Source organism: Aythya ferina, assembly GCF_964211825.1.
Source record: "Aythya ferina genome assembly, chromosome: 2".
NCBI classification, from domain to species: domain Eukaryota; kingdom Metazoa; phylum Chordata; class Aves; order Anseriformes; family Anatidae; genus Aythya; species Aythya ferina.
The window spans coordinates 142,327,341-142,351,155 of record NC_140297.1 but is presented as its reverse complement, the minus strand read 5'-3'; the positions used below and the strand labels follow the sequence as shown (position 1 = coordinate 142,351,155).

Here is a 23,815-nt window from a genome sequence, read left to right as displayed (position 1 = left end):
CTTCATTTTTAAGTCCTATGAGGAGTGGCTGAGGGAACTGGGGCTGATTGATCTGGAGGAGACTCAGGAGACCTTTTTGTTCTCTAGAACTACCTGAAAGGAAGGTGTGGGGAGCTGGGGGTCGGCCTCTTCTCACAGGTAACTAGTGATAGGACTAGAGGGAATGGCCTCAAGTTGTGCCAGGGGAGGTTCAGGTTGGAAATGAGGAGACATTTCTGCTCAGAAAGAGCAGCCAGGCACTGGGATGGGTTGCCCAGGGAGGTGGTGGAGTCACCGGCCCTGGGGGTGTTCAAGGAAAGGTTGGACGTGGTGCTTGGGGACACGGTTTGTGGGTGACATTGGTGGCAGGGGATGGTTGGATGATCTTGGAGGTCTCTTCCAATCTTAACGACTACGAACACCCAGCACTCAAGCACCACATCTCCCCCTCTGCGCATGCGCCCCGGCCATATCGGGCGGGCAAATCTGCGCATGCGCCGGCCCCGCGCAGGCGCTCAGGCCGATAAAAGCCGCGGCCCTTCCTCTTCCCCGCCTCCCGCACCAAGATGGCGGAGTACGACCTGACCACCCGCATCGCGCACTTCTTGGACCGGCACCTCGTTTTCCCGCTGCTCGAGTTCCTCTCCGTCAAGGAGGTGAGTGCCCGGTGCGGCGGGGAGGTGCCGGGGCCGGCACCGGGGGGCCGCCGGCGCCTCGGTCGGGCGGCCCGGGGCCTGCTCCCAGCGCGGCGGGGGGGTGTGCGCGGCGCCATGTGGGGAGCGGCGGGCGGGGGCTGCCCGGGGGGAGGCGGGTGGAAGGGGCAGGGGGCTCTGCTCGGGGCTGCGTTGGCTTCGCCGTTTTGGGAAGGAACCAGTCCTCGTTGCTGCGGGTTGTCCTACCGGCCCGGGGCTGTCACCCTTCGGAGGGGCGGTGTAAGCACGCAGCTGGCCTTCCGAGCCGCCCTCCTCGCTGTTTGTTTTCTGGTGTATAGGGCAGGGGCAGGTCCTGCGTACCCCAAATCCCCGTTGGTTTGTTCTATTTATGTAAAACTAGGTCACTAGGGGAAGCCCACTGATGTCAGAAGTGCTTGAGGCTCAGTTCTTGTCAATCAGAGTTACCCAAGGTACTCAGCTGGTCTGTTTAAAAACCTGAGCAAAACATGCCAGGTTTCATAGACTTTGAATTTTGAAGTTGTCAGAAACAAAACAGTGAAGTGTGTGTATGTTGCAATAACTTTTATTGTAACAAACATACATTGTAACAAAATTTCATATCTACTATGTAGATTTTGTTTGATGTCACTCATCGTGAGTGTGTTAGTTGTATTTTGGTGTTTGTAAACCAGCTCAAGATAATTAAATGGTTACTTCTGGCAGTGTGTTATTTTGAATAGCATAATGTTCAGAGCTAAGTTCAGCTTCTGAAGGTTTTATATGTGAAAGGTCTGCATGTGGTGTGGTTAACTGTAATGCACCCTTCATGCAGGCATATTTTTGTGTGCTAGGTTACCCCTCCACCTGCATCTTGGTGATCTAACAGCAGTTTGCAACTGAAAGCTAAATTATTAGGACATTTAAGAAACAATTAAACAAGCCTAAAGACAGTGAACTAATTACAGAAGCTCAACGAAATTTACTTATTACGCTGTAGACTTAAGTGTCTCAGTTTAAGCTGTGTTACACTTACATGTGAAGTTTAATCTTGAGTGTCTCTTCAGAGATCCATTTTAAAGTATTTGATATGTCTGCATGGTTCAGAATGCTATTTTGTGAGCTTCCTGTCTGTGTTGCATCTCTAAGTTCTGGGTTCAAAACTTTTTAAATCTTTGTCAGATTTCCTGTTTTATACCACACCCCCTTTCACCACATGAAGTGTTACTTACTTTGGCTTACTAAGTAACTAATTTACCTTCATTAGAAATAATCATCTAAAAATGTTACTTGTCCTGTAACTATTCTTAAGTTCGAGTGTTCATGGATAGTAGGGAAGTGGAACTATCTTGCTAGGACTGGAAATAGGCAGGCTGTATGATAACCACACCAAGTGGCAGAACTGTGATACGTTGTAAAGGTGTTAGTCTTGATGTGTGAAGTAACTTAAGTGGATAAAATCCATAAACTGAACCTTACCATGAAGTTAACTGTATAGTATTAATTGGAAACTATTTAGGGATATTCAGAGAAATCTGATTCCTATTTCAGATATACAATGAAAAAGAACTCCTTCAAGGAAAGCTGGATCTCCTCAGTGATACCAACATGGTGGATTTTGCTATGGATGTGTACAAAAACCTGTATTCTGATGAAATTCCACATGGTAAGCTGCTCAGTTAACACAAAGCTTTGAAACAAATTTTATGTATTGCTTTGCAACCTATCTGAAATAATAATTAGCAGTTAGTAATTTGCATATTGCCATCAAACTACAAAGCTGTTCAGTTTTTGTCTTAAAGAAATGATGTGCAATACTGAAATGAGTACCCTAATCCTGGGACACTGGGGTTTGCTGGTCAATCAGGAACCTAGTCTTTCAATGTGGCACGTATTTCAGTGCTGATTTGGTTAATCCAAACACTTCAGTGGTATAGCCTTAAAGTGGTTCATGTCAAATGAACCACTTAAAAGCTTTTTCATGTCAAATTAGATACTATTGCAAAATGATTTGGGGCTAGTGTAACTTTCTTTAAACCATCCCTTATATTTAAGGCTAGATCTTCCTAATAAGTAATTCTATTGATTGTCAGATCTTGAGGGGGGTAGTCATTTTTGGAAATGCATGTTTTGACCAATTGCGTCAATGGATAAATTGCTTCTTCTTTAGAAGGAGTAACTCCAAATGAAGTCATTAGAGATATATGAAAATCAATGATTAATACTGTGAACTGAAATTTAGTCTCATTGTCTTCATGTTTTTGGAAGCTTTCTCATTCTTCAACTTCTATCTTCCTGCATAATGTCTTGAGAGGGGGAGGAAAAAAATAGGAGATCATACTTCCTGTAACTTCTATCCTTTGTGGCTTTATTTCCTTTTGCTGTTTCTTTGTTTGTGTTGTTTTTCCTTGTTGACATTAATCTTTGAATATTTGCTTTCTCCTTATTCCCATATCTTATTTAATTCTATGGAATTAATTACCTTTTCCTAAACTGTAGTGGGACTGCAGTTTGTTTCTCCTGTGCAGCTTAGGAGTGACTCAATGTACTCCTTAATCAGGTGCAAGATCCAGTTGTTACACTTCTGCATATGGGCAGAAGAACTGAGTTGTGGATGTTGGATTTAACTTTTTGTCAAAACTTATGTTTCATCATTAGATACTGATTACAGGTGCATATGCAATGATGCATGGGACTGATAATTCCAGTCATGAGACCCCCGAAGCTTTCACTTTCCTCATTAAAACAGTTGTATTGATAGCTTTACCATGAAGTTACTTTTGGTGCTGTAGGTTGCAAGAGTTAGTCTCAGGGCTGTAAAAAAAAAAAAATATATATATAAAAAAAAATCTTAGAGCTGAGCATGTTTTTCCTCTTTTTCTTTCCTTGCTCCAGAGTTTCTAAACTACTGAAGCATATTACAGTATCAGTAATAAAAGAATAGTAAAGTGACAGCACAAGAAGTAGCAATTCTTGTACATGTTAACAAAATAACTAGTCTGTTTTAATTCTTATTACAGCCAGTTATTTAATTAGGTTGCCAAACTGCATAAATTTCAAAGCTCTTAGCTGTGTATAAGTTGAATTAACTTGGCCACTGGAAGAGGTCTGCTTTCATACAGTCCAGCAGCTTCCACCCTTATAATTTTGTTTTGCATACTTTTAAAACTATTAATTTTTAAATAATCATTTTGGAGGTATGAAACTTTTTTTAATATGATGACTTCTTATTGTTTGATCTCTGGCTTTCATTTAACAATATGAAATTAGCATAGGTAGTACTTTCACCTAAGAGGACAGATTTCTTCTACTGCTTTCATGACACATGAAGATGTCTCATCTTCATGAAGCAACACTACCAAAATGTATGTACAGGCAGGGTCTTTTTGCTTGCAAAATTGCTCGTTTCATTAAATTTTATACTAACTTTTATTAAGGCCTTACTGGTTTAAGTTATCAAAGTGTAACTGTCACTTAAACTGTTATATTTAGAAATGCCTGTGCCCTGTTTATAGTTCTGTTTCTTGTCCTCTGTGATCACTTCAATTCCATAGCCAGAAGATGTCACAGGAAAAAAAAATCTGTACTCCTAGTAAGTTAACAATAGTTTTTCTTACATCTGTTTCCCCTTCTGTAACTTCAAGATTCATCTGAAGTTGGAGATAGTTGCTCCTTATTGGAGTATTTCCTGTCAGGCAAGTTGTTTGTAGACCTTGGTTGGGTCACTATTACGGTGTTTTTCCCCCTGGGAGCTCCTTTGCCAAAGAAATCACAAACACAAGTCTAACAGACTCATTGTAGTGTTGTTGAATGCCCTGGTGTGTTGTCCTTGGTCATGGTTTTTCTGGATTCTGTTCTCTCCTGGTATTTGTTCTTGGGTTCTCTGATCCCATAATTTTTTTGTTCATATTCCTAGTCTTAAAATGCTATTCTTTTCTGTAGCTTTTTTCTTAAAACACAAGGGCTCCACTTTAAGTGTTGATTTTGTTGCACATGGTAGCACTGGGTGGAAAGGCTTGGGTCTGTAAAACCATCATCCTGTTAACACTTTTCATAAAGAGTTAATATTCTGAATAAACATGCATAATGTTTCAGATAGCAGTCTTGCAGGTCAAGCTGCTTTAAAGTCTTTCTGTGAACTTTCAGCTAGATATGCTAAAAGCGTGCTTTTAGAACCTGATCAGTTAGAGGAAAATTAATCTAACTGCTATAATAGCATTGTTTACTTTCTTCCAAGTTCGTTTGGAATACATGAAGTTACTTAAAAGTTTTTCTTCCACAGTGGAAGCTTGGAGATACCTTGGCTAATACAGCCTTGGCTTGAGCTAGCTGCTCTTCAAGTGGTTTGAGACATTAACTTAATAAAAAGCCTCTATTTTTTTCTTTGGTTCCTTTCCTCTTGTGTAGAAGTAATGAGTTGTTAGATACCCCTGCTTTTGTGGCTTGACTGCGAGGACAAGCTAGGTAGGGATTGGAAGAAGGTGTTTACATGTGCTGTTGGCACCATGTAATTACAGCTTGATTTCTGCAAAAAATTAAAGCATTACGTGGATCTGCTTGTGTTTAGCTCTGCGTGAGAAGAGAACAACTGTTGTTGCACAGCTGAAACAACTTCAGGCTGAAACTGAACCTATTGTCAAGATGTTTGAGGATCCAGAGACTACGAGGCAAATGCAGTCCACTAGGTAATTTTTAACATAACTTTCTCAAAGGCTTGTTGGTACCTCTTAAGCATTGATGATGGCTGTCTGTAGCAACTGCAAGAAAGGCATTTGTATTTCTAACCAGTATTTAAGTTGTGTGGACAGTTTATTACAATTGGTATACCCAATCTATTCTTTTAAGTGATTTTACCCGTTGTACACAAGGTATTTCTGTCCTTAGTGCTCAGCTGCAGACAAGTGATTCCTGTTACTCAGTACATTATGTTTTGGGGGATGGGAAATAGGAGTCAAAACAACGTTTGGATTCCTCTTCTGTAGATGTCTGCCTTCTCTCCCTGTATCTTTTGCAGAGGATTAGTGAATGTTGTCTGTCGTATTCTGGGAGGCCTGGTGGATAAACATCCTCTCAGCCTCATAGCAATTCTTTCTTTCAGGCATACAATGTCCTTTCACCCTCTGCTTCCCACAATGGACTGACCAAGTTGTTGATATGAGGTAGTGCTAGCAATCATCTTTTTGAAGATGTGTCCAATTACTTTTTGCTTGAATTGAAGTAATTAAAGTAGAATGGGTCTGTTGCATCTTAGATACAGTGTTTAGACAGTTTTCTTATGATTAAGCATGATTCAGCTGTAGTAGTTGAAGTAACTGCCTCTCTTCAACAGAAAGGGGTGGGTAGACACTTAGTCTAAGTTTTTGCTTGTTGTCTTTCACAATTGTAATAACAATGTTAACAATGTTGCTAATGTAAAGTGTCTCTTCTTTTGTTAGATTAATTAGATCCCTTATTCAGCCTTGCTTGCTTTAAGATTTCAAATACTGTACCACTATGTATGTAATAGGAATATTGAAACTAGCTTTCCAGCAGTTCAGAAAAAGCTTTTATTTACTGTTCAGAAAGTGCTTAAGCTTCTGCTGTAAAAAGCACTGTCAGGGTAAGTAAAGTACCTTTTATATCTTATTTCTGCATGAATATGCATTTAAGTCCATTCTAATAAGAGAAGGAATTATGTTGCCTATAGCTTGAGTGGTTATGGGAAGAAGGGAGCCATTCAAGAGCATTTGGAAATACAGCTTTGAAAGTAAAAAGCCCGATTGTAATTAACTGCTTTTCTTTATTTTTGAAATTTCTGAAAGTTTGCTGCTCAGAAATAGTGGTTTTGGTTATTGGCTCAGTGGGAGTCATGATTGGGATTGTTGAGATCCTACAGTAATGGGATGAATTGGACTGAAATATGTAAATCAGTCTAGAACAGAGTAGTGGTCTTCAGATAAGTAGATAACAATTTTTGCTTCCTTGGCTTCTATGAATTTCTGCTCGTGACTTGTAACCTGTATCAAACTCAGAGCTATGTATCATCAGGGCTCTAGATCACAGCTTTTGAACCATAGCAGTGCTGTTTAGAGTGTCCAAGTCTGGGGAATAGTGGAAGATGTGTGAAAGAGACTTTGCAACTGGCAGCTCTTGCAAGAGTAAGCCAAAATATCTAGGTTGTTTTTTTCCCCATGTTGGAGAAAGGCCTTAAAGTTTTAAAAAGTATAGAGAAATAGTCAGTATGCCTCCACCTTGCAGTATCTTCCAGTGGAAGAAACACATGAGACTCTCAGTACTTCAGGTATTACTGAGGTGTGTCATTCTTCCCTGCCTTGACAGTATGACATTTCCCTGTATGACCTTGACTCATATACCCTAAGTTCTAGTTAGTCTTACAGCTTTGTGGTCAGTTGATTTCAGAATGATTGAGGAAGTTGCCTCCTGTGCGCATTTTCACTGTATCTTTGTCCACAGAGTAATTTATAGCTTGGTGCTCTTTTCTGCATTGAAATCTTGGGTATGATAGAGTATGGAAGTGGATTTATGTATGGATTTACTTCTGTAATATATAAAATTCAACTTATTTGCCATCATTCTCTTTGAACTAGCAAATAGCAAAAATGCAGTCAATCTCAGGAGGAACAGCTAGCCTGCAAGTTCTGTGAAATAGGATGCAGTTGAACAGAGTTGATCAAACACGAAATGATTTTTCTGGAGAACTACATTTGAGTCCTTGTGTCAATCCATCATTATTGAAAGAAATCTGAATTCTTGGAAGTAGAGGGTACCCAAGGGTACAGGAAGTGGTAGGCATTAGAATAGGAAAAAAAGTAATGTTCTTTCAGTATTGTAGAAAGGTGGTTCATATGATCAAAGTCTCAAATTGAGACTATTTTCAGTAATGTTTTCTAATTTATTGCAAATACTGGATAAAATCATGCACAAAATAAAAAATTGTTCAAAATACCACAGGTGTATAAAATCTTATGGGCAATAGTGTGACACTGGTGGTAGGTCATCCTGTGTCTGCCTCCTGGAGGCTTGAACTTATCTTAGATCATGATAATGGTGGTTGCTCTTCTATTATGCATGTTGAATCCAAAAGGCTTCATTAATGTGTTCATATGTAAAGTAAGCATTTACAACTGACTAAGTGTGATTATTGATTCTAGTTGTGTACTTTTCAGGTACTTCTGTCATAGAGGTATCCGTGCTAACCACTATGTCCCAGTGTTGAGTGCAATAAGTTTCGTTTCCAGTGGTTTGAGTCATTGCAATTTTTTCTCATCTTCTTTTAAATTTGTACTTCTTGGCTAGAGTAATTGCTGTGGAATTGGAACAACTGAGAATTCTATTAGAATTTAATTTTCATATTGAACACTGGGGATGCTGTCAAATTTAAAACAATTTCCCACCTTTTCTTGAGTGTATCTGTTGCAGGTGGCAATGATTATTTTAAATTACATTAATTTTACTTAGGGAATAATTGGCTTGCTATTTCTGTAGTTACTATTGCACAACAACTGGAGAAGTATCATTCTAAATTCATGTACTGTTTGGGTACTTTTAACAACTAAAGATTGTGTTGTGTTGTGTGTTGCATGGTGACAATCTGTTTTGTAAAAACAGTGGTTTTTATCTTTTCATTATAGGGATGGTCGAATGCTGTTTGACTACTTAGCTGAGAAGCATGGTGTAAGTGTTTTAATTGCTCTATCTGTTGGAACTCAGGTCTAAACATTTCCATCCCACCTCTCCCACAGCCAGCAGCTCTGAACCAGTGTTTTGGCCTGGCTCACTTGACTGTAGCTTATGGATGGAACTCCTAGTGCTGAAATATTTTATTTGAATGCCTTTGCGCTCATACAATAATACAAACAAAAACTGAAGCTGGAGCTTAATAGTAGCAATGTCCTTCTAACTAAGTTGTGCTTCACTTTGCAATGCAGAACGTTTTTTCCACAGTGTTAATTTAGTCACTAATTCAGTGATGTAAGTTAAGAGTAGCTTTTGCATTGTCTATAGAGTCTGCAATATCTTTCAAATAACTTTGGAGAAGTTATTCAACTTTTTGAAAAGGTCTGTTAAGGGTTACTATTGAAATGGGCTTCTAATAACATTTTGTTTTACTAGTGAAAACTTTTTCTTTACAGTTTAGGCAGGAGTACCTAGATACTCTCTACAGGTATGCAAAATTCCAGTATGAATGTGGCAATTACTCTGGAGCTGCAGAATATCTATACTTCTTTAGGGTTCTGGTAAGTTTTGGTTGTGTTTTTTAGTGAAATGTTTAGTCCTCTATTGTCTGTATTAATTGTTAAAATACAATGTGAGCTTCTTTGAGACAGTTACTATGCACCAAGGAAAAATTGAAAAGACTTGTCAGACTCATTATTAATATACTTAATGACTGTTGTCCAGCAATTGGTTTCATGCGAAACTTCTTCAAATTTGTTCTTTACATTTGTGGGTCTTGTGATAAGATCAAATTTTGCAGTATTTCTTGTTTCATATTTGTTTCCCGACTGTAACTGAATCCTAGAGAAAAACTTAGAAAAATAGTTGCTTTTGTGCATGGGTAAAAAGCTTGCCGGTAGGTTGAAGGTAATCACTGGTAATGGTGAACTAACTTCTTATTTGGATTCTTAATCCACCTTTTTGTGAATTTTATGGCAGATTTAAGACTAAGTCATGTACCCAGGAAATGTAAGCAGTAAATGAGATTTATAGAATGAGATCTATTGCTCCTTAAGCAACTCTTCTCATGTTATTGTAACTCATATCATTTGTGAAGTGTAGGAATGAATTTTGAGAGAGTGTCTTGTGAGACTCTCAATACAGTCAACTTACTGTTGTTCAGTGAATATCTACTTTCTAGTCCCATCTAGAAAGACCCTAAACTTTCTGAAATGCTGCTAGATTAAATAGTCAACTACAAAAATTACTGCTATAATTCAAAAAGCAAATTTGTGAAATGAATCCCTAATGAGAATAGGGTTGAGAGTAAGAATGAGTTGAATTCATAGTCAAATGTTGATAAGGTGGAATTCTTCTATATGACTTTTCAGTACTCAGAATTTAATGCTCTGAGAGAGGAAATAACTAACTTGCATAGGTTTGTGGGCAGCTGTCCTTAATTGCACTTTAACTCTGGGCTTAACATTATATTCTTAGGTTAATGAATTTAAAAACATGAAGTATTGCTTTTGTGTTTGTAATAGCTTGGTGTAGGGTTTGTTACTAACTCCAGGAGAAGATCTTATTTTTTATTTAAGGTTTGTGTGATGAACCAAACAGATGAAAACTATTATAACTAATTTGAGAGAAGAACTTGACACTGAATTGACCTAGTGTAACACATTCTTTTATCAAACTAAGAAGGCTTGACCTTAGAACTATCCTTGTAGGAAACACTCACTACTGCAAAGCTGTAGTTTTACTGAACACTTGTGTGAGAAGTATGTTTCCTCTACAGCATTAGCAGAAAATCTGAGTCTTAGATTTGGTGATATGATTATCTGCTGTCCCAATTTTTTGGGGCACCTGCTTTGAAAGAGGCATTTGTTCTAATAGCTCAGAAACATTCTTACATAGTATAGATTTGGAACTAGTGTCATCTCAGGCATATAGTTATTTTTTTAGTTTTCTGTTGTGTAAGTTAAAACAGCAGCAGGGAGCTTTGTCTTACAGGATTTTCTAGTTTCTACTTTAGAAGTTTTACTGCTCTTTCACCTTTTGTACCTAAATTGCTTTAAGTATTTAACATGTATGTATGTACAATTCAGAAAGATAGGATTTAGTTTGACATCCTGTAAGTTTAAAAATAGAAATTTTCTTTTAATATCTTTAGAAATTCTGCTTTTTAAGAATAAGATGACTTATTGCTGTTGTTGAATTAGGTTCCAGCTACAGACAGAAATGCTCTGAGTTCTCTGTGGGGGAAACTTGCATCTGAAATTCTGATGCAGAATTGGGATGCAGCCATGGAAGATCTCACAAGACTGAAGGAGACAATAGATAATAATGTAAGTGAAATCTTGGTCATGTTAGTAAGGTGAGAAGTTAGTTGTTAGTATTCAAGTTCTGCTATTAATTACTACTTATGTCATTAAGAGCAGTTAATCATGCTTTTGCTAAGGATGTGCATTTCCTAAGTGGTGTCAGGAAAGTAGAAGGATGCTCAAGAAGAAATGTTGAAGAGTTATCCAGTCTTTTTCAAATGATTTGCTTTTTCTTTATGCTTAGAAATGAAGCTGAGAACTTTTAAGGTATTTCCAAAACAAACAAACAAACCACCTGGCTCAAGGATGAGTTTGAAAGCAAGGTTTCTATATGAGAAACTGCTTGCTACTTAAGTTTCAGATAGCTGTACTTTTCCTTTTCTGTAAAGAATTAAATGCATGTATCTATATTCTTGTTGCATGAAAATATTTTTAACAGAAAATGTAAGGCTTGTTAGTGGAAACCAGTTTCAGTCAATTCAGTTTCCTTACCATGTGAGTTCAGATGACTACCAGGAACATGAAGGGAAAGAATGGGGATGCAGTATTAATTCAAAGCAGCTGAAGTGATTAAGGACCTCTCAGAGTCTTAGTCTTAACTATCTGTAGAACTTTAGTGTCTGTATTTGAAATACTTCGCTCCCCTCTTTCCCCAATTGTTCTTTATTTTACATGGCAGATAACAAATGTTAACAATTCTTCTTGTCAAATTTACTAATCTCTATGAACCTATATTCTTATAGACTATTAAATCTGGTTTAGTCATGAGACTCCATGTCTTTTAGTAGGGGGTTGAATCATAATAGTTGTCCTGATCCTGTGAGTGATTATTACTTGCTATATCCATTGGTTTTAAATATGTTGCTTTTCAACCTCTTTGAAGAGCTGTTAAATTTGGAGCAAATCCAGGTAAGCATAGAACTGAATCCCTATTTCTGCTGTATTGGTTGGTTTAAATGAAGAAAGTTGTTTAGTGGAGGACTTGTTAGTGTTAGGTGAGAGGTTGGACTCAATGATCTTGAGGTCTCTTCCAACCTAGAGAGTCTGTGAAGTTAGGTTTGCATTTTTTTCATTGGAAATGTTTGTGGCATTTCATCACTGTCTGAGAGTATCACAAAAAATATTTGTGGTGCTTAAAAGAGAAACTGAAAAGCTAGAGAAGCAAGTTCATCAGATCATATGTGAAGACACAAGGGCTGAAATTCAGGATTAAAAAGGGAAGTAATTACTTTGTTAGTATGGTGGTCTTCTGAGAACTGAAGTCTATGCTCCTGTGGTAACAGAATGAGTTTTGGCAAACAATTTGAAATAAAATGCTGGAAAAAATGTTATCTTGGTCATAGCTTTCAGCACATCTGTACTTTCCAGTTAAGTTAAAAAGCTGGAGGTTAAACTCTGCATTAAAGTGATAACTAAAAGGAGTCAATGGAAAACTAGTTATAATTTTCCATGTATTGGTATTCATGTGAACTGTCTTGTTACTTTGGTTTAACCTAGTGTTGTTTTCTTGTAGTCAGTAAGCTCTCCGCTGCAGTCTCTTCAACAAAGAACATGGCTCATCCACTGGTCTCTGTTTGTGTTTTTTAATCATCCTAAAGGGAGAGACAATATCATCGATCTCTTTCTCTATCAACCACAGTAAGTTGTTTTGTGCTGTATTTTTGGGGGTTAATGAAAAATAAATACACAAGCTCGTTCAGTGTTCTGATCTGTTTCAGGAGTTCCAATGATACTAGCACTTCATTTTCTGGGTTTTTGTTTATAATTTGTTTTTCTTTGTGGCTATAATTCCCCTTCAAGGAGGCAGATGGTAAAACAGGAAGAACTGGCCCTTTTTTCCCCCATGTTGAAGTGTATGGAATAACTTCATGTATTGATTCCTACAACATCTTTCAGGGTGGTGGGGAAGATTCTTGTAAAATCTGGTTTGACTTTACAAGATCTGTTTGAGAAGAACTTGAGGAAAATCTGAGAAGAATAAAAATGTGAATTGAGATGTAGAGCTATATGACATCTGGAACAGCTTAACACCAGAAATTAATTATCAGTATTACATGGACTGTTCTTTTAGTGCAAACTCCCTTCTCTACTAGTGCACTGCTGCCTCTTCTCCTTCCTCACCAGAGGTCATCATTGTTAGCAAATATAAATTAACAAATACAAATCCTTCTGTATTTAAATAAATGTGCTATAGTATTGCATAGAAGACACGAGCTATTATAAGTATTATTTTGATGCAAAAGTGGATTTCCTGAGCTCTGTCTGGACTTTTCAGGTATCTCAATGCAATTCAGACAATGTGCCCACATATCCTCCGATACCTCACTACTGCAGTCATAACAAATAAGGATGTTCGAAAACGTAGACAAGTGCTGAAAGATCTAGTCAAGGTTATTCAACAGGTAAGGGCTGAAATCTGCTGTTTCCTGTTCATATTTTTTTACTGGGACTATAACTTTAATGTGCCTGTGATGGGACTTCTTACATATTTCAGTCCTAACTCTGTCACTGAAGTTTTTGTTCATTGTGAAGTAAAATGTATATTGTTTGCTGGAAGGGCAAAATAATGAATGAAGTACTGCTGTCAGTTTTGCTTTTTCCCCCCTGTATGATCAAGGCAGAAAACTTCAGCAAGATCCTTGGAATTGTTCTTGATCTGATTCTTTTTCAGCCATCCCTACAATGAATTGTTGTACAAGTAAAATCTTGCTTGCATTTCAGGACAACTGAACAGTGTACCCTGTTTTATGTTCAAATTCATATGCATTTCTTAAATGTTTTATCACAGTTATGAGAGGATGTAGCCATTGATAGGAGTTACAAAAGAATCAAGGTGCTTGATAATAGCAGTTAAGCAGTTAATCACAAAGATTGTGATCTGAAATTGGTATGCAACTTGTAATAATACCATACATGGTGAATAAAACTGGTATATATGTGATGGTGCATTTATTAGAGGCTAGCATTTGTGTCCACTTTAAGCAATGATACAACTCACTATGTTAAGTCCAATCAATTCAAAATTCAAATTTTAAGCATCTTAATCTTTCTAAGTGTTAATCTTCACAGCAGTAGTAGCATAAGCAACTGTAAAGAAGTTCAAGCGTCAGAACCTGTCTTGAGGAAAATCTTTACTTTAGGATTGAATTGTAATACAATTAACATTTCTACAGTGTTTCTTGTTTTAATTTTCTTTCCCATTCAATATGGGAAGAAAGTGTCAGTAGCATATTCCTTTTGAAAGTAACAATTCTGTTGGTTTTGAAATGCCCATTAAAAGATTTTACTCTTCTCCGTATGGTTCATTGTATCATTGTTGAATGGTAGAGGCTATGTATTTATATATTTGAAAGTGTTTCAGACATGATAAATGGCAATTCTGCAGTGTTGCATGGTAGACTCTTGGTAAGAGGCAAGTCAGTCCATTCTCTAAACACTAAGACACTAATGTCCTGTGCAAGTATTGAACTAATAGGTAAGCAGTTGTATGTTCATCTCTATTACGCTGAAAATGTTATCCAAGACTGTTTCACATGAGTGTTAATTTCTTGGTTAATAAGTGCAATTTTGGTCTGTAAAATGACCCATAAAACTGAACATTAAACATAAATGAGGTTCCAAGGAAATCAGACTCAAATTTCTTTGACAAAAAGAGCTGCCTTAGTAATTACTTTATCTGCTCATCCTCTTTGGATACTGAAGCTGATAATGACAGCTATTGAATTAAGCTGCCTTAAAATGTACATTAGGAATATACCAAATTTATTAATTTACACATGTGTATAAATCTATTCTTGCCTCTTAGTTATGAGTTTATTCTGTAATGTCAAAATAAAGTTAAGTATTTTGTATAAGTGGTAGCATTTTGTATTAACCATGACTTAACTGTATATTGAATGCTGATACAATTGAAAGTGACTATTCCAATTGCAAAAACTAATCCAAATTGAGGAAGAATCTTCTAATGCTTTAAGAAAATAGCATGTTTGACACAAAATCAGTTCTGTTCAGTAACAGTACTTCTAACCTGCTAAATGCTGAAAGTGAAACTGCACTCCTAATTATTTAATGAGTATTAAAAATAGGTGTTTATGGCTCTTATGAGACTGTATAGACTTTTTTCAAGTATTAAATTTTGTTACACGTGATACAGTGATCAAGTGATCTTGTGGCCTTGGTTTCCTATATTGCCTGATTTTTTACTTATTTTTGACAGGAGTCCTACACGTACAGGGACCCCATCACAGAATTTGTGGAATGCCTGTATGTTAATTTTGATTTTGATGGTGCACAGAAGAAGCTGAGAGAGTGTGAAACAGTAAGCTTTACAACACTTTCTTCATTTAAGCATGGATCTCTAAAATCAGTGGTCAGCTAATTTGTTTGAAGTGGTACTTGATTTCATTGCAGGTGTCTCCTGATAAGCATTAAATCATGCCTTTTTAACAACTCATTTTGTAACACTTAAACAAGACTTACTGTTAAGGGTATAACTTAAAAGTTGTATTTAATCAGTTTTTAGAACAAAAAGGGAATAAGTGTTTATCTGTCTGAGCTTCAGCTTTTCTATTTGTTTGAGAAGTGTTTGAAGAAAAGCTTGCATTTACCTCTTGTTCTGAAAGATGTTGCACCTTTGAATTGTAATGTTGAAAAACAACATGAAATAACCAAGGATATTTGAGTGCATATTCTTGGAACAAATTAACATAGTTATCTTGGGTTGGGTTATGCTTGGGTTGACTAGTGTAAAGGTTAATACTTATAGCTGAAAGCTGGTACCAATTCTTACAGCTTTTGTTTTGACTCTTTTCATTGGTATTGGTCACCTAATGGGGTAAATCAGGTTTGTTCTGTTCACTGCAAAGGGCCAAAAGCCCTGTAGTCTAAACTTAAAAGGTGCATTTGCAGTACTAAGTAAGCTGGTTTGTATGCTGAGAATGCTGATAAAAGTGCCCAATGAGAGTATGAGAATATGCTTAGATTATGAGGGCAGTACTTAAATTTTATGCATTATTAAGGGAGGTCTTCAGTAGACTTACGAGAACTGTAGACTTTTCTCTTTTTTGAGTCCAACCCCAGTTACATTGTGTGACTTCAATTTAGCAGACTACAGAACTATAAAATTTTCTGTTAAATCTGTAGGTTTCTGTCCACATCTTGGAATATGCCAAGAAGTGTTCTTAGATGGACTGTTCCTGATCATGTGTATTGAAGCTATGTACATGTACATACCTGCTCTTTCCATGTTTGTTCTAAGTGTTGCCTTTCTCCTTACACTTGCAGGTGCTTGTGAATGATTTTTTCTTAGTGGCATGCCTTGAAGACTTCATTGAGAATGCCCGTCTCTTTATATTTGAGACTTTCTGTCGCATCCATCAATGTATCAGCATTGGGTAAGGTGACTTTTTAGATCTGCGGTTCAGAAAAATCAGTTGCAGATGAGTTTGACAAACAGCATAAACTTCTAAGTGATGTATTTTAGTTATACTATACTTCTGTTCCCCATAGTTCTACATCACTTAAATCTCTAGAGAACATTGCAGAGATCTGAGACAGCAGGTACCAAAGCTGGTAAATCAATGAAATTCAACGGCATCTTGTTACTAGCTTGTGTCCAGAGCAAATACATGTATGTGAGTGGCCCTCAGAAAAAGCATTTTAATGCTACTTGATTTCAAAACAAAAAGACTTGACATAAAATTGTCAAGAGTTTTGGAAGCTTACTGAAAGGATGATTTTTTCATGAATATTTATAGTAGGAGAAAGGCAGAAGAATCTATTACTTCCTGTTCACGTGTGACAGTTGTCTTCAAATGCATCTGCAAAATGATAGGGTTTTTTATTTGCATCACAGAAAAAGTTATTAATGACTTCAATACCCCAGTTGGTAGAAAACAATTTAGGGGGGATTTTAATTAACAGAAGTATGTTTTAAGCATATACACTTGTAATATGAACTAAATGCTCTGAACAAATTTTTCTATACTTCTATGAGTATCCTTTCACTTATGGGCTAATATTTTTATCTTAAATTACCTTAGGCAAAGTACTGCACATTTGGGGATAAAAGGATTTTGGATAAGTATTTAGAAAATATAAAATGAATCTCTCTTAAGGATGAGTTTCTACGTAATATAAAACTACGTAGTTTCTCGCTGTTTTGCTGTAAATCTTTGTTCTGTGAAAGCACAAGTTTTTATAAAGATAGATGTATAAGTTTATTTCTCATAGATATTTAGTCTTTAGTTAAATAAGTGTTTATCATAGAAGCAATATGTAGAGAACATAGTATATGCATCTTAAGTGTGCTTTAACTGTCTGTTGGAAGATGCTGATAGACTGGATAACAAATGATTCATTAGGCAAAATTAGCAAGCTTTATTTAACAAATCAAGGTCTGTGGTAGATGGTTGCTGTTTTAGTATGTTACTTGTTTTGTGGTTCATACTGCTTTGTGCCATATATGGTATTTTTGTTTCCAGTATGACTGAAAATATTGTGGCTTGCTGTAGTTCTGTGTGATAAGTGCATGCATGTAGTGGTGTTTTTATAAGCATTATGGTATGTTCTGAGGCAGAGGGTAAATTGAGTTGAGTTGGACATAGACATTCCTTGCATATACCACTTCAGGTAATTGTATGTGGAATCAATCAGTAAAAAGATTTTTCACTAGGTCAGTGTTTTAAATGATAAACACATTTATGCACAAGTTGTAGAAACCATTATATTTGGGCTTAAGTGGGGTACGTATTTCTTAGTGCATTCTGAACTTGTTTTGAAGGAATTGGCCAGTCAAAATGTTAAGTTTAAGGCATAGTTCTTATATTTCTCAGTCCACAAGTGACTTCCACTGCTGTTCCTGGAGTTGATAACTAGTTGGCTGTACCACAGTTCTTCTTGATAGATAAGTACTGTTTAAGTGTTCAGAACAAATTTGAAAATGATTAGGAGAAATCTTTTATTCCTTATGTTAAATAGAAACTAGAGGAATAGTTTAACTTTTTAACTACTTACATCTGTTAGGCAGGTAGTGTTCTTCTGAAGGACGCAAATTTAAGATCACAACTGATAAGTGGCCTATGTGCTGTATCATCCTACAATTAGTTCACTATTTGAAATGTGTTGTTTAATAGGGAATAATAGATTAAATGAGTTAAGGATGTGATTTGGTTAGTGTGGTTAGATATGTCTGTATTCAGTTGAAGAGCTCTTCTCTTTTCCTTCTGTGCACAGTACACAATAGATTTGTTTATATATGAAGATGTGTGGAATTTGGTAATTCTATGCAAACAGATGGAAATAATCAAGAGAACTACTTTTGAAACTATTTTTCAAACCACCTGTAGCCTGAAATGGGAGATAGGAGTATTAGATACATATATCAATAGTGCAATAGGAGAATACTGTTGAAATATAATCATAATCAGGATGAGTATTCAGTGTAATGAGTTTTGAAAGATCGAGTGCTTTTTGGCTGTTGCTTTACCAGGAAAGTACTTGTCTTAATGTCTGCAAGGGGACTTTAAGGTGGAAGCTGGTAACTGCAAATGGTGACATTAGATCATCTTTTGCTTTAAAGGTTTGATAGAATTGTAGAAGTTTCTTAATACTGGTGTGTATATATTTCACTAAAAGTTTTGTTACTTGGTAACTTCAGCTATTTTATATTAAAATTCATGTACATTTCAAAGTTTAAAAACTGAGAACTTTTTTATATCCCTCTTTACCATCTGTCACTTTCATTCTGTAATATGGAAACTTGCTAAATGCATATGCAAGAAAACTGTCCAGAAGCTGTACAGAGGTGTGACTTCTGTCATGCGTGCTGTATAACTTTCTAGCTAATAGGGGAGCCTACCTCTGAAGAAGCTGAGCTACTAAAATATAGACATGAATAAAGCAATTTATAGTACTTATCCCCTGTTCAAGACTGATAGTATGTAGGTGTAGAGAATGTATTCCTTCTCAAAAGCCATCTTCAGGGTGGGAAAACTTTCTAGGACTGTGTTTACATTAACAAGTGGTGGGTTGTGAGAGGAGTGAATCTACAGAGAAACAGTTGTTGCTGAGGATCCTGGCATCCATGCTCTTCCATGTTCTGATTTAACTAAACATAGGTTTGACCCCTTCTTAGTTGTCAGAGCACTCCATACTGAAGTGTATTTTCTAGTTTATTGGGAATCATAAGAATCTAGTTTTCAGGCTGTTTTTGATCATAGCTCTCATTGCACTGGAATACAAGTTCAGTGTATAATAAATCAAGATGACAGATTTGAATTTGTTGTCCAAACTTAAATGTTAATGTAGAGGTTTGTAGCTTATCCAGTTGATGAAGTGCATCTTCATTGGCTCTTGATAATAGGAAAAGGTGCTATTATCTACTAAATGATGTAAGGCACTTCATATTTTCTAGTTTGGAATAAGTTCCGTCAAGGCCTGTGTGCTCCCCTCAGTTCCTCGTGTACAGAGGGACTGTAAGATAAGGAAAAAGCAAAATCTAGGTGCTGAGGCTTGGAAAGAACCTCTGGAAGCCATATGGTTCAATCCTGTGCACCCAGTTACAACTCTGAGCAAGCTGATTCTTGATTGTTTCCAAGAGCAGAGGGTCAATATTTAAATCACAAGATAGGTAACTTTAATCTACAAAGTTGTGACAAAAGCCACCTTTGGGGTCATCTGGAAGAGTTGTTACTTTATCAGAATCCAACTGCTACCTCCAAAAGAGAAATGAGAACTACCCTAACCTTCCTGCCCCATGTTCATTCAGTCTGGAATTTTTCAGTGTTTACTGTGTTTGAATCAGTGATGCTAAAGCAACTTGCAGCTTCTTCCTATTGAAATATCTATCTCATACTGTCAAGATACTGATAATTCCACAATGATTTTTACACCTGATATTTTCTATTCTCTTGCTTTGTCTGCATTATGTCTCTACAACCTTAAAGTGAACCACTGATTGAAGTTCTGGTGGAATAGGAGCAACTGTGGTTGGGTCTTTAACTTCCCCTTGCTTTGTCAAGCTCCACATACCTTGTCTGTTTGCTGTCATTTCTCTGAAGTGAGTTCAGTGTATGTTACTTGATTTTTTTTCCATGTTTATGCCACTTCAGAGTCATCAGTTGGGAGTGTGGGAAGGAGAATTGAGTTTATATTTATAGTTGGAAGAAGGATGAGACAAGTGTGTGGGAGAGATTGTATAGAGAAGACTATACCTAGCCTGGCTAGGTAGACTAGCTAATAATTGATAGGCTATCAAGTATTAGCTTGTCAGTAATTAGTATCAAAATGAAAATGACTTTGAGGTGCAGAAAATGTGTAAGCAAGATCCTGTAAACTGGTGAGGAATTAACCTCTTGTGCAACTCCAGTATAGCCAGCTGGGTTTTTGGTGATGTTTGCAGCCCTTCCCTCTTGTTTGTCACGTCAGTCTGAAAGCTGATGGAAGAATGAGCATTACGAATATCCTGCAGTAGCCAAATGCCAGTAGGGAGCTAGAGGAGTTGGCTGGAAAGCCACAGGAAACACCATCAGAGGGATTTATTTCTGGACAAGAGTGCCTGCTTCAGAAAGCATTTTCCTTTCAGTTTTGCCCTCCTTCCCCATTCCTCTTTGAATTTGCAAGAAGTTTAAGTGTTGCGTATCATCTTCAGATGCGTAATGCATTTGTCACATTTCCATACCAAGCTGTGTAGTCTCATGGCACTTGTTCCTGGAACTTCAGAGTTGCTAATGGAGTTATTGTCAAATGCTTTCCTGGAGTAATTTCTCTAAACTTTCTTGACTACTTTCTTGACTACTGTTATTTTAAATAAGACTAAGTAATTCAATGTTCTGCTTTACAGTGATGGTTGCTGTTTCATGTGGGCAAGGTTTAATAGAAACAGATATTATATAAAACTGTACAGGCCAAGATGTGAGTGTGAAATAACAGGTTCACAACAAGTAGGTGTATACTTCAAGAAGTTAATTCCTTATTCAGCAGGTCTCAAGCAGTGATAGGAATTTTTTAAATTCCGTTTTATGAAGGAGAAAAATAAAAGGGGAAGGGGAAGATGTGAAAGGGTGTATGTATGTAAGCTTTGGGGTTATTTAAATCAAAAGAAAGTATGCTTCCCAAGTATATGATGTCTCTTGAAGACAAGCTTTGTGCTGTGCTAAATTTGGTGTGTTGCTTTGGTGCATGTTCTGTAGGCCTGGAATATATTTACCAATGTGAGAGGGATTGTGTTTCAGTTTCTGATAAGTCTGTTATCTCTTAGTATGTTAGCAGATAAACTAAACATGACTCCTGAGGAAGCAGAAAGATGGATTGTCAATCTAATCCGAAATGCACGATTAGATGCCAAGTTGGATTCAAAGCTGGTATGTGAATCAAAGTGACTCTGAATTTTCATCAAGTTTTATTTCTCTTTATTTAGAAGCAACAAGTTCTAACTTTTCTTTGTCTGTAAAATGTAGTGGACTTCACTTACTGTGTTTTGATTTTGTGTGAGATGACTTGTGAAAGCTTTGAAAGCAGAGCATTAAAAGCTTGTGCGTTCTGAGTGGCTGTTAAATTTCCTGTATCTTTATTGTGTTCTAGGGCCATGTAGTTATGGGCAACAACGCAGTGTCACCTTATCAACAAGTGATTGAAAAAACCAAAAGCCTGTCTTTTCGTAGTCAAATGTTGGCTATGAACATTGAGAAGAAACTGAATCAGAGTGGTAGATCTGAGGTTGGTATAAGTTGTGTTTTTCTGATTTCCTGCTATCTTTTTTTGTGAGTAATATTAAAGTATAATTCTAAAATGTTCTTTAGTTCAAGTTTATCAGAAGTACCTAACTAGTTCTGGCTCTAGAAGCTAAATAGGACATTTCTTATAGTGAGCATTAGATAGTGATTCTTGTTTTGTAATGTGAAGAGATAATAAGAAAGAAAAAAAGAATGCCGGAGTAGTTTTGTCATAAATTGATTCTGTACTTCCTTGCAGTAGTTTTTCTTGCTACCTTAAAAGACTCATTAAAGGGGAACATGTATGAACGTAGTTGCATTATTTTTTTTCCCAAGTGTGTTGTACTTAAACCATTCTGAATGTTGAACATTGAGATAAATGGCCCTTTCCCTCACTTTGGTGTTCCTTGACAATACTGAGTTTTGTGCAAGTGTTCCTTTTGCAGTGCCACTTGTAACTGAAGTATTTGTAGGTAAGTACAACTGGGCGAAGAATAAACAATGTTTGAGACTGGGACATGGAGTTGCACAAAACCCTGATGTTTTGACCTATCTCATTAAGGGCTGGAGAATATAACGAGGTTGGCCACTAGTGAAAATAATGTTGGCAAAATCTGTTTTTTGTCTGTCTGTCTTACAATATAGGAAATTTTGCAAGGAAAAAGAAAAATGTAGCATGGATGACTGAGGTCCACTAAGGACCTAGTAAGATACATTTTTCAAAAAAGCTAATAACTTAAATTTTATTGGGATTACTCACTACTTCACTAAAACGTTAGGTTGAACAAACAATTGTAAACTAGTTAATTAGAAATTTTGTATAATTTAGTGAATTCACTATTAGTGAATATAGCTACCAAATTTTTACATTTTTATTTTGGAATGCTCTAGAACTTCATTTTCTGAAGCTACTAGGTTGGGAGACTCTGGCTGTATGACTTATGTTGCATACTTCTTGTTGCATATATCAACACTTGTTTGAAACTTAGAGTTCCTTTACTAAATAACAATGCTTATTTCACAGTCTTAGAAATTTCTTAAATCGTTTCTCATAAATTTCAGTAACTTACTGATAGGATAGTAACTTCTGATCCTTATTTTATTCTAGGCACCTAACTGGGCTACTCAAGACTCTGGCTTCTACTGAGAATTCTGCAGAGGGGGAGAAATCAGTTGTCATTTGACTAAAAAGCATATGATAAATATGAAATGTAACCTTTTTGAGAAAAGCTAATTGTGTGTTCTTAAAAATTATTTGAATAAAATTGGCTACTTTTAACAGTCTGTGTCATCTGTAATTTGATAAGTTTTGTACTTGTTATAAAGGGGCTTTTCAGTATGGAGCATTTATTCTGGAGCATTTTGGATTACACTGAAGTAGATTTCCTTGGCACCTTTGTTCTGTGGAGTACTGCATAGTACCTCCAAGCTAGAAAGTCCAGCTCCCTTTTTAGTGATCTGTGAAGTCAATGCAAATATCAAAAGGAAGAGATACTGGCTGTGCACACAGTTCAGCTTTTAGGATTGAAGGAAAAACTGACTCTTGCACCTTACCCCTAATCCTATACTTGCTTCCCTCTTAAAGTTCTGGAACCTATTCACATGTAGCAAGCTATTCCAACTTCCCAACCTTCCTCCTATAATACTTTCCAGGCTAGAATATTTTGCATTTTTGGCTACATTTAAGACTTACTTGACAGCTAGTGTGATGCCAGAGCTGGCAAAAGCTGATTTTTAGAATTTCTTTTGTAAAGAGAAGGAAGACCTTTCTACATTTATGGCCTGATCATAATTTTTAGAGGATGTTTGGTAGCAGTTCCAACTTGAGGTGTTTCTACTCTTCCTGCTCCTCTATCATAACATGCTCATCTTGCATATGCCAGAACTTTGTGGCCACACTGAAGTTCAGCAAGGCAAAGCGTGAAGTCCTACATCTGGGATGGAATAACATCAAGGATCATGGATTGAATGGAAAGTAACTTTCCTGAAAAGGACCTGGGCGGGGATGATGGGTAGCAAGGTCAACACAAGTCAGCAGTTGCTTATGGCAGGACTACAAAGCATGTCTTTCCACAAAGTCCTATCTGAGCTTTATTAGCAAAGACTGGAACAGGTATACAGAAGTCATTATTCTTGTGAGAACACAGGTGGAATATGGTGCCCAAGTTCAGGGTTCTGTAATACAAAGACTGATCTTCTAGGGAAGGGTACTAAAATAGTGAGGAAGAAGAGCCTGTGATATAGAACAGCTGAGAGAACTCAGTACACTCAGCTTTGAGAAAAGGTGAACAGATTTTTATTGCCATTCTCAGTATGTAATTAGAGGCTTCATAGACAGGTATGTACTTGGAGGTCCATAGAGACAGAATGAGAGGTAATGAACAGATGAGAACATGGAAAAATTTAAACTAGTTATAAGGGGAAATTCACTTTTTTTCTTACTATGATGATAGTGAAGTGCTGGAACCAGTCACTAAGAGAGGCTGGGGCATCT

The 23,815-nt window shown here is 36.9% G+C and overlaps 1 protein-coding gene across 3 annotated transcripts; it reads left to right on the top strand.

Annotated features, from left to right (window-relative positions):
- The first annotated feature begins 498 nt into the window (after positions 1–498).
- Positions 499–22,600, top strand: EIF3E (eukaryotic translation initiation factor 3 subunit E). Of its 3 annotated transcripts, XM_084509726.1 has the most exons (14): positions 499–635; positions 2,181–2,295; positions 4,274–4,324; positions 5,197–5,314; positions 8,261–8,303; positions 8,762–8,866; positions 10,508–10,633; positions 12,123–12,247; positions 12,885–13,011; positions 14,826–14,927; positions 15,893–16,002; positions 20,868–20,970; positions 21,191–21,325; positions 22,430–22,600. In XM_084509726.1, exons 1-14 carry the CDS (start codon positions 546–548, stop codon positions 22,466–22,468), a joined length of 1,389 nt encoding a protein of 462 aa, XP_084365852.1. In that variant the 5' UTR covers positions 499–545; the 3' UTR covers positions 22,469–22,600. The 3 variants fall into 3 exon arrangements, with proteins under 3 accessions (XP_084365852.1, XP_084365854.1, XP_084365853.1); XM_084509728.1 differs by lacking the exon at positions 4,274–4,324; XM_084509727.1 differs by lacking the exon at positions 4,274–4,324 and having other exon boundaries at positions 21,191–21,369; positions 22,403–22,600.
- The last annotated feature ends 1,215 nt before the right edge of the window (positions 22,601–23,815 follow it).

Coding starts and splice junctions, on each gene's coding strand:
- EIF3E (XM_084509726.1), top strand. CDS start 546: ATGGCGGAGTACGACCTGACCACCCGCATCGCGCACTTCTTGGACCGG. Junction 13,012..14,825: donor TAGTCAAGGTTATTCAACAG/GTAAGGGCTGAA, acceptor TATTTTTGACAG/GAGTCCTACACGTACAGGGA. Junction 14,928..15,892: donor AGCTGAGAGAGTGTGAAACA/GTAAGCTTTACA, acceptor TTACACTTGCAG/GTGCTTGTGAATGATTTTTT.